At 43.2% G+C, this 10,124-nt stretch overlaps 1 protein-coding gene across 1 annotated transcript; it reads left to right on the top strand.

Moving 5' to 3' along the window:
* The first annotated feature begins 2,507 nt into the window (after positions 1-2,507).
* On the top strand, positions 2,508-5,175 carry glulb (glutamate-ammonia ligase (glutamine synthase) b). The gene is made up of 7 exons (XM_030434080.1): positions 2,508-2,649; positions 3,029-3,213; positions 3,316-3,477; positions 3,570-3,716; positions 3,808-3,935; positions 4,039-4,238; positions 4,324-5,175. Exons 2-7 carry the CDS (start codon positions 3,048-3,050, stop codon positions 4,640-4,642), a joined length of 1,122 nt encoding a protein of 373 aa, XP_030289940.1. The 5' UTR covers positions 2,508-2,649; positions 3,029-3,047; the 3' UTR covers positions 4,643-5,175.
* The last annotated feature ends 4,949 nt before the right edge of the window (positions 5,176-10,124 follow it).

Below are 10,124 nucleotides of genomic sequence, written 5' to 3' on the forward strand. Positions count from 1 at the left end.
AGTGAAACACAGGAGAAGAAAGAGGATGAACACAGGAGAAAGTGGCAAAGACAAGATGGAACAGGTGGAGCAGCACAGGTGAGGGAAATAAACAGAAAAACACTAGAAACAGAGGAAGTGCGAAACTGAGGACACGGGAAGGAGAGAAAGGTTAAAGAGGGAGATGCAGAGCAGGTGACACAACAGGAGGAAATTAAAAGCAACTCACGGCACATGAGGGCAAACTTTCAAAATAAAACAGAAAACCACTAACAAAAACAGAATCACGACACAGTTCACATCTGATTTTTACTCTGTTCTTCAGTATAGCCATTGTTCTCTGCAAGCAACCGTCTGCTGTTGTTTTAATACCTCATTTTTTATATTTTTTTTCTGCTGTCTATTTATTTGGCTTCATGAATTCAAAGTTTACTGGGGCCATGTGTTAAATTTTAGCGTCCAAACCCAAATCTAATCTGTGTGGTCCAGTTAAAACATATCAAATCACTGGGAGATAGTCTAATCCTTTACTAGAGTCATACTGTGAGATTCAGCCATTCAAAACCACACTTAACCAACAGTATTATTAAAGTATTATCATTAAGTATTATATATGAAAGTATTCTGTCATGGTTTTACTGTCATATATACACTGATAATTTTCTGGATTTGTATTACTGCTGCATCAATGTGTAGTTTGCATTTTACAGCTGTAGATGTTTATCGCTGAACAAGTTGGAACTACTTTCTAATCTGTTGGGAAGTTTAATCTTCAGAAACATATTATGTTCTATATGATCATCAAGTATTTGTAGCGTGGTAGTTGTGTGAGCTCAGGAAAAACAGCTACGCAGTTTCCACCAAGAGGGTTTTTAAAATTGTTTAGTTTTCTTAAGCTGAGATCTATGTGGTGCTGTAGTGTGTTTATTTACATTCCATCACTGATACAGTCAAGCCAAGTCATTTTTATCTAAATTGCTCCAAATTACAATCACATTGTCTCAGTGGGATTTACTGAAAGACATCCTCCGTCTTTAGGAGCTCAATTCAAGTAAAGAAAAAAACCTCCTAGGGAAACAAAATCCTTGTAGCTTTGGGAAAACGAAGGACGAGCCACAGACGACGGATCCGTCTCTGAGGTCAGACACACATGCAACAGATGTCACATGTACAGAACAGAAGAACAGAATCACAGAGTGTACAGATTACATCGACAGAATATCTGATACGACAAGATCCTCCAAAAGGGTGACCTGGAAGAGGGCAGGCAGCGCAAGATAATCAGAGATGTCAGACTGTATGAAGATAAACATAAAAAGTCATTCATAAATCCCATATCAGATTATTTAATTTAAACACACTGACCCAAAAGTCAAACTTTGGTTTAAAACTGTAAGTAAACATATCATGTTGACATTTTAGTTTGGTAAAAAGTGAAAGTAACGATTATGAATAGCACTGGAGTAAACATCTAAAGATATCAGATAAGAAAAAAGTAAATTACACTTTAATTTATGTTTATACTGAATATGGGTCGGCTGATTATCCGCCTTCAGCAACACAGGAAATCATTCCTTCTTGATGCCGTCAGACTCTAAAACACTAATATAATGCACTTTAAGTTATTATTACTGTAAATTCTGCACCTTATCCTCTCACATCTTATGTTCCTCTTACCTTTTCTCTCTTCTACCTCAGTATTCTATTTTATTATATTCTATTTTACTTTACTACCTCTTACCTTATTTCATTTCATAGCTACTTAAGCATTTTATTGTATATATATCCACCTATCAATTAAAAATGATGCAGGTAAAGCAACTAGTAAACAAATGCGATCAGATAGATTTAGTGGAGTAGAAAGGTACAATATTGCACAATAAAGTACAATAGTGGAGTGGAGGCATGAAGTAGCAGAACATGGAAATACTCAAGTTAGGTACAAGTACCTCAAAATTGTATGTAAATGTACTCAGTTCATGTAGATGTTCCATCGCTGATTAAATGGGAGGATTTATATTGAACCTATGTGATAAAATTAAGTTTAAAAAACTATAAAAACTATTCTATACATGTACTTTTTGTATAGAATATAGTGTATAGTGTAGTTTATTATAGTATATTATAGTACAACAGCACATACAACAGTAAGCATTAATATATCAAACCTTATGTGTGTCAAATAATATGATTTAATAGATTATATTCTGCCTTTAAGTGAATGTTTGAACTGTTGGGAACAAACTGTTCTGGCTGCAGCTCCTGTCTGCGGCCACTAGAGGGCGCACCGCTTGTTTATTCTCCCTGCAGACTTCAAAAAGTCGTTTTTTCTCTTGTGTTCGTCGACTTTTTAGAAATCCTTTATGATTGACTTGCCCTGTTTTATTTTTCACTCTTCACAGAAGCGGATGAAAAGGTCAGCGAGAGTGGAAAATAAGTGTTTTTGTGGAGGAAACTGGTCTTTTGTTGTTTCTCCACAGTGACTCCTCATCACTGGCTGGTCACGTTTCGCCTCGGCCAATCAGAGGCGGCGGAGACGCTCGGCAGCTCTATAAATCCTCCGTGGAGGCACCGAGAGAGGCAGGAATGAAAAACAATAGAAAGCTTCACACTGACCACTCGTCTAAAGACTCTTTTAACCTTTTGATATTCTTCTACACTTAACACGAGGTAAGAGTTTCCCGGATATTGACACATTTATAGAAATCTGCAGCTGGATTTATTCCTATGAGGTGAAATTGGCAATTTTCTGTGTTTTATTCCGTGACATTGACTTTGACATGAAATGCAATTTAGTATAATAATGTTCTTTTACACACGCATCTTGGCTCGTGTGCTTTTATTGATAAGGCCATGTGAGGGAAAGCAACAGCTGATCAGACAGGTTGTAGTCTGAATCACTGATGCTGCTGTTGCCATAGCAGTTTGGTTTTTTTAATAACACGGTGTTGTGTCAGACATTTTTGTGTGAATCGCACGACATCCTCTCTGGTTTGTTTGTAAATGTTGAGATTCAGAGTCCGAAGCTCATCCTCTTCACTCTCTGCAGGCGTTCAGGGTCAAGAAAAATGGCCACCTCAGCCAGTTCTCAACTGAACAAAGCTGTCAAGCAGCAGTACATGAGCCTCCCTCAGGGGGACAAGGTCCAGGCCATGTACATCTGGATCGATGGTTCTGGAGAGGGACTTCGCTGCAAGACCAGAACTCTGGACTCTGAGCCCAAGACGATTGAGGGTAAGATCCCACTCCTGTATTATCAGTGAAAAACATCACAAAACGTGGTTGAATATCATTTTTAAGAATTTGAAGTTGACGACTGATTTCTGAATTGTCCAGATCTTCCCGAGTGGAACTTCGACGGGTCCAGTACGTACCAGTCGGAGGGCTCCAACAGCGACATGTTCCTGATCCCCGCAGCCATGTTCAGGGACCCGTTCAGGAAAGACCCCAACAAGCTGGTGCTCTGCGAGGTGCTCAAGTACAACCGCAAGCCAGCAGGTACGCGCATGAGAAACGAACCCCACGAAGGTCAAAGCTTTTTCCCGAGGCTCGTCTCGTGTTTCAGCTAATCCCCGTCGTTGTTCCAACAGAGACCAACCTGCGGCGCACCTGTAAGCAGATCATGAGCATGGTGGAGAACAACCACCCGTGGTTCGGGATGGAGCAGGAGTACACTATCCTGGGGACGGACGGACATCCCTTCGGCTGGCCCTCCAACGGCTTCCCGGGTCCACAAGGTGATTATCGGGTCTCACGGTGGTTCATATGAAACATTACAATGATGAAGGCCGGCGGAGTTAATAACCGGTGTGTTTTTCACCTGATCAGGGCCGTATTACTGCGGAGTGGGAGCAGACAAGGCGTACGGCCGAGACATAGTGGAGGCGCACTACAAAGCCTGTCTCTACGCTGGAGTTGACATCTGTGGCACCAACGCGGAAGTCATGCCAGCTCAGGTACGGCCCCGCCCGTCCGTTCACTTTGGTTGTTGGAATTTTTAAATCAAATGCCAATTAATGATCAGTTATTCATGTTAGAAACGTCTCTGTTGGGTTTCAGTGGGAGTTCCAGATCGGGCCCTGCGAAGGCATCAACATGGGAGACCATCTGTGGGTCGCTCGCTTCATCCTTCACAGAGTGTGTGAAGACTTCGGCGTGGTCGCGTCCTTCGACCCCAAACCAATCCCAGGGAACTGGAACGGCGCCGGCTGCCACACCAACTTCAGCACAAAGGAGATGAGAGACGACGGCGGACTGAAGTAAGAACACGTTTCTCGGTATCGAATGATATCTGATAGCGTTATCTTGCATATTTCAGTTCCTAATCCTCTCTGTTCTTTTCAGGGTCATTGAGGACTCCATCGAGAGGCTAGCGAAGAGACACCAGTACCACATCCGCGCCTACGATCCCAAAGGCGGGCTGGACAACGCCAGGCGCCTCACCGGGCGTCACGAAACCTCAAGCATCGACGAGTTCTCGGCCGGCGTGGCCAACCGCGGCGCCAGCATCCGCATCCCTCGCGCTGTGGGGCAGGACAAGAAGGGCTACTTCGAGGACCGCCGTCCGTCCGCCAACTGCGACCCGTACATCGTCACGGAGGCTCTGGTGCGCACGTGTTTACTGAAAGAAGAAGGAGAGGAGCCCACAGATTACAGCAAATGAACAGTCTTAAGGCCAAGTGTCATTACCGGAACTGTATTCAGTTTTGTCTGTTTCAAGACTTGACAGATTTACCTTTTTCTTGGGGGGGGGGGGGGGATTTTTATACTTGACAGATGAAATCATAATCGAGGGGGCGTTCCTGTTTTTACACTCAGTTGTAAGCAGCTGGTTTACCTCTGGCACAAACACTGCCGTATTTCTTTCCAACACACGTAATCACGATGTCATGGTAGCTGATGATTTGTATAGAATTACGATGTTGTAATGTGTTTTATTTGTACTAATGACAAACTGTCCAAGCGCAGCAGGAGCCGGCTGTCGATCTTGTAACTTTGACCCAAAGGATCTCAAAAGCAAACTGAATGTTGTTATCAGTCTCGGCCACAGTGTTGTTGTTATCATGTTGTGCAGAGACAAGATGGCGTAAAACCTACTTTTGTATGGTTTTTTTTTATATATAAATGATGCATGTCTGAATAGTGTGTTTTTCCACTTGAAATGTCACATGCCAAAAAAAAAAAAAAAAAAAAAAACCTTGAATAAACATCTAACATTTTTACGTCTGACTCTGGACTCCTCTCTGACTCCCACGTGCCTCCTTGTGTTTCTCTCCTCACGTGAGTTTCTGGCATGAACCGGTTTTTTTTGTCTCATCCAGACGAACAGCTGATGTGAATCTGCGAAACGTGACGTGAGCGAACAGACGCACAAACTGAAGTTGCCGCCTGACGCATACGAACGCAGACGGGAGCAAAACATTTCAAACAGTCCTGGCAGATTTACAGTTACAGTCAAACAACATTGCCTGAATCGCACGTGAGGGCAGACTTGGCCGATGCCTCGGGGGCCCCTGCAACACAGAAATAGTGTGTGTGACCTTCTTCCTGGTATGTTGATCAGACACAGTGCAGGGTAACCTTTGGACTAGTTCTTTGAAGTAGGCCACGTAGGCAAGACAGGGAGTTCTTCCAAAATCTATTTGAGGCCCTGAACTCTCCTTGAGTGCTTCCACAGATGACTCTCTACCTCACTGTATTGCATTAGCAACTTTAACAAGTTTAGGTAACTAATATTGTTAAATTATCTTGCTTAACAGTTAACACAGTTGCGTAAGAAGGCTGATTGTTAACCTTGGACATCACATTAAAAAGCACATGCTATATACTCCACTTTAAACCCCCTCACTGTGTTGTTTTTATTATATCCGACACCGTCTCATTCAGACGACTGCCTCTGGTTTTGTTTGACTTCAACAAACTTGTTGATCAGAGTAAACGCTCAGTATGTACCGATCTGAAGAGGGTGAGTCATTCTTCACACTCACGCTGTTCTCTTGCCAGAATAAACGGTTCAGATGCTTTTGAAACATCTTCGGACCACCAAGCACACTTCTGTTTGTTTCGGTTGTAGAGGCCTTTCATTGTATTTCTGCTAATAATTTCTCAAATCATGCCGCAGTGTTTCTGATATCTGCATGAATTTTTCCGACCCTCCAGGCAGCCACTAGTGTTCATTTACTTGAACCGAGCGTGAAAATCAATTTTTACAAAGATCTGAAACATGCTTGAGTTTGTATCATCACAGAGGACCTCGTGTCTGCTGGGATCTTACACGGCTGCATCGACGCCATAAAGATGCAGATTAGCAGATGGTGCATTCAGATGAAAAGATGATCTTCATTTGAAGAAATGCAAGCTGTTGCTTTTGGCTAATACCACCGTCAGTCAGTCTGTACATCGGTCGCTCGGTAGACAGACAGATTCTGTAAATAAAAGGTAAGGTGAGGATAAAGCTCGTTACATAACAGCTGTTCTGTGTAGTTTTGGGTGTGTTTGTTGTCTACAGACAGATTTAAGGTGTGCACACCAGCCGACAGTTTGTCTTTTAGAAATAACTGGGTGTCCAAAGGTTGAACTATAAATCAGTCTTGAGTGGTGTGAGATTATGGATCCAGGGGTGGAAAGAGTACATTTGATCAATTACATGAACAGGGAATTGCATTACAGGTTTGACAGGCATATCTGGCCCGTGTAGACAAAAATACCTGTGGTCTGGTGATTAAGTCTCTATAATTTGGGCGAAGTTTCTTCTGAAGTAAATCAATATTTGCATGTTTTCACAGGTAAGACGTTCTCACGTTTGCAACCAAGTTCTGTCATTTAGCTCTGAACTCAGTAAAGTATAACACAAGGTGTGGTTAGTCAAACTCAGTCCAGCTTCTTCTACAAAGTTACTGTACAACACTTCTAGTAAAGTTCCGTATTTTGTTTTTTCTTGATTTGGTAAAGACGGCGTTAGAGAAACCTGGGGTAGCATTGCGTGCAGTGGTCTTTGCTCGTAGCGATGTATTTGACAGCAGTCTGAAACCCACCTAATTCGATTTGTCTCGCGATTTACTTCCAGACAAAGATGTCCCACACCACGCTGGCCTCCTTAAATCATTTCCACAACCTGAGCTCAGGAAATCTCACTGCACGTAAATGCAACTTGCAAAGGAACACATTCGGTCGGCGGCATATTTTGTTCAGAGTTCAATCGAGAGACAAACGAGAGACAGAGTCACTACTAACAAACTCTGTTGACTCGGTTGAAATGCCTTTTTCCATATGTGTGCAAGTGCTGTTCTGCATGGATACTGTTGCACAACCTATTGAAACTCTCCCATTGCGTTGCAAGCGGAGCCCCCTCTCAGGTCCTCCTACGTAATCTGACCATATTGTCCTGTTTTGTACAGAGGCGTGTGTAAGTGTGTGTGAACGCGCCTCTTTATGACTATTGAAAGGATAAACAATTATAGATATTTCAGATACGATAACGTGCACAGATCAAATGGACACTAAAAAAAAAGAGGGGAGGGGGGGGATCTCGTGAAGGAAAGCTTCAGGCCTCGAGCCTCGTTCCCATGGAAACCAGCCGAGGCAATCTGGTGTGAGGAGGAGAGGCGGGGGTGGGGATGGATGCCAGGCCGTTACATAAGCAGGGCGATGCATGAGTATGTATAGTGCACAGAACAAAGAGTGGAGTTTAGGTACTACAAATGTGGCTCTTTTTAGAAAAAAAATAAATGTAGAAAAAGGCAGCGAAAGATTCATGATTAGGACGTAATCTCTGTCTGCTGTTTTCATCACACAGCACAGAGTATTCACGGTAAATAAAGAGCCATCTGAACTGCAGTTTAATCAGACGCTCGAGACCTAATCAGATATCTTGGGCCCGAACAGCACATGAAGCACCATCCTTGACCATTTTAGCACTAATTTACCCACATGACTTCGGTCTCGCTTACCCCGAGCCATCACCGGACAACAGACTGGTTTTTCTGTCTCACCCCTCCTCCGCCCAGAGCTTCACCCTTCCCCCCACCAGCGGTGTTGTTTGGGGACATGCAGTAAAGAGTGTCGCAGCGTTGCTGGCCCGATGGTTGGAAAACTTGGGCAGCTGTGAAAGCAGAGCCGCACAGTGAGGCGGAGAGGTTAGAGACCCCCGGATCAAGCCGCATGGACGGAGATCAGACCACCACAAAGTGTGACCAACGTCATCAGCATTTAAAATAAACACGCGGCGGTTATGAACTGCTCCGATTAAACGTGACCTTGAAGCAATAAAATGTCCTGGAGAGAGATGGTTGATTGTTGAGTCTCGTCACTTGGTCGTCCAATGCTGAAACTTTGGGTTGTCGTCTGACCCGAGCTGCCAAGTCTCAGCGTCTGACTACCTGACATGAGACTGTGCAGTCAACCATCCTTCTCCAGGAAGTTACATTTTGTTGCATTAAAGGTGTAATATGTAAAAATTGTCATTGGAAACATTCAGAAATTATTTCATTAAAAGCGTAATTCGTTACATCAAAAACATCTACTGAGTTGAAGCGATATCTGGTGAAGTTAGCATGCTAACTAGCTAGCCCGAGTAGCATGAGGCTGCAGTTTCTGGACCGCAGTTCTGGTACTGTAAGATTTTGCAAGATTTTGCAAAAATGTGGAAAACAGGTCAGGTGTTTTAAATTTCCAGTTAATCAAAAGTTTATATCAGCTAGCCACGTTAGCCACGTTAGCTCACAGTCAGTCTTAAAGGCACAAACGATCATCTGTTAGCTTAGATAGCTTGCTGCAAAACAAACTAAGTGTAATGGCCCTCACGGCATGAGGGGGATGCAGTATATAGCAGAGCTGGTTTTGAACTTGCCAAGATATGCATGCCTGGCTGTTTAAGACAGACACACTGCTTTATGTATGGAGTCCATGTTCGTATGAATAAACAGTCTTAATTACAATTTCTGTAACCTCATAACAGTGTTTATTCATATGAACATGGACTCCATACATGTAGCAGCGTATCTGTCTTAAGCAGCCAGGGATGCATATCTTGGCAAGTTCAAAATCAGCTCTGCCGAATACTGCATCCCCCTCATGCTGCTAGCGGCATGCAGATCCCGGCATGCAGGCACTTCTCGGCATAACACTGGCAGGTATTTTCATCTACGTCACCACTGTTATACCTGCTTGACCTGTTTGTCTCGCTCCCCCACAGCAGGCTACTATCGAATGCAACAATCAGACCAAACACAAAGAGAAAATATTTGTGTTGCATTAATGACATTACTGGAGCTGCATCTGGATAACTGAGCCTGACCAGTGCACAGATCTCAGCAGCGGAGCGACTGTTAATCTGTTGGTCCATAGGTGTGTTAAAAACAATAAATAGAAATTGTGACCATCAAGTAGACGCAGACTGAATTAATCTGTTTATCACAATGGTATGACGCGCTTTCATGTCAGAGTTTCCAAAAGTCTAAAAAAAAGTCGCTAGATTTGTTGCTAGTCGCTTTTTTGAAAAAGAGTCGCTAGAGGGGTCTGAAAACTCGCTAAATATAGCACCAAAGTCATTTAGTTGGCCACACTGGAAATTCAAATTCACAAGCAAACAACTTTTAATAGGCTTGTTCCTTGAATGGAATTTGGATCGATAAGAGCTATGCTGGGCTAAGACGTATTTCCAAAATTTAACAGGTAATCTGACTGTCTTGCTCACTTACTCGCAGCAGATGATTATCGTTCAGCTCTTGGGTTCCGCAAACAGCCACCATTAATGACAATTATACCATGGTCTGGGGGAATACTCGATTCTGATTGGCTGCAGGGTGTCCATTAACCCCTGATATATGGACACCAACTAAGTAGTTCCAGTCAAATTGACTGTTCACCGCTGTAAATTAATGCGCTAGCTGGCATATCAAATCTTAATATTTTATTTCCAGCACTGAGTTCAGTCCGTCAGTCCTTCAGTGTCTTATCCTCTGAACACCACAGGGTGGCGACTGTAACACACAAGCTGCAGAAAGTTCACTTCCCCTCTAAATTTACTGATACGCGAATAATCTCACATCCCGTTCGCTGTTCAGCTCTCTGCCTCAGGCTGCGGCCACAGTAACGTTACATGCAGCCGGTCATTTGTTCGTGAAAATTTTGCTATTGATTTGGAG

The sequence above is a fragment of the Sparus aurata genome, chromosome 11 (assembly GCF_900880675.1).
Source record: "Sparus aurata chromosome 11, fSpaAur1.1, whole genome shotgun sequence".
In the NCBI taxonomy this organism is placed as follows: domain Eukaryota; kingdom Metazoa; phylum Chordata; class Actinopteri; order Spariformes; family Sparidae; genus Sparus; species Sparus aurata.

Excerpts from the sequence above, each read along its gene's own strand:
- glulb (XM_030434080.1), top strand. The coding sequence starts at position 3,048 with ATGGCCACCTCAGCCAGTTCTCAACTGAACAAAGCTGTCAAGCAGCAG. Across the intron at positions 3,478-3,569 it reads GTACAACCGCAAGCCAGCAG|AGACCAACCTGCGGCGCACC; the intron begins GTACGCGCATGA and ends TTGTTCCAACAG. Across the intron at positions 4,239-4,323 it reads AGAGACGACGGCGGACTGAA|GGTCATTGAGGACTCCATCG; the intron begins GTAAGAACACGT and ends TGTTCTTTTCAG.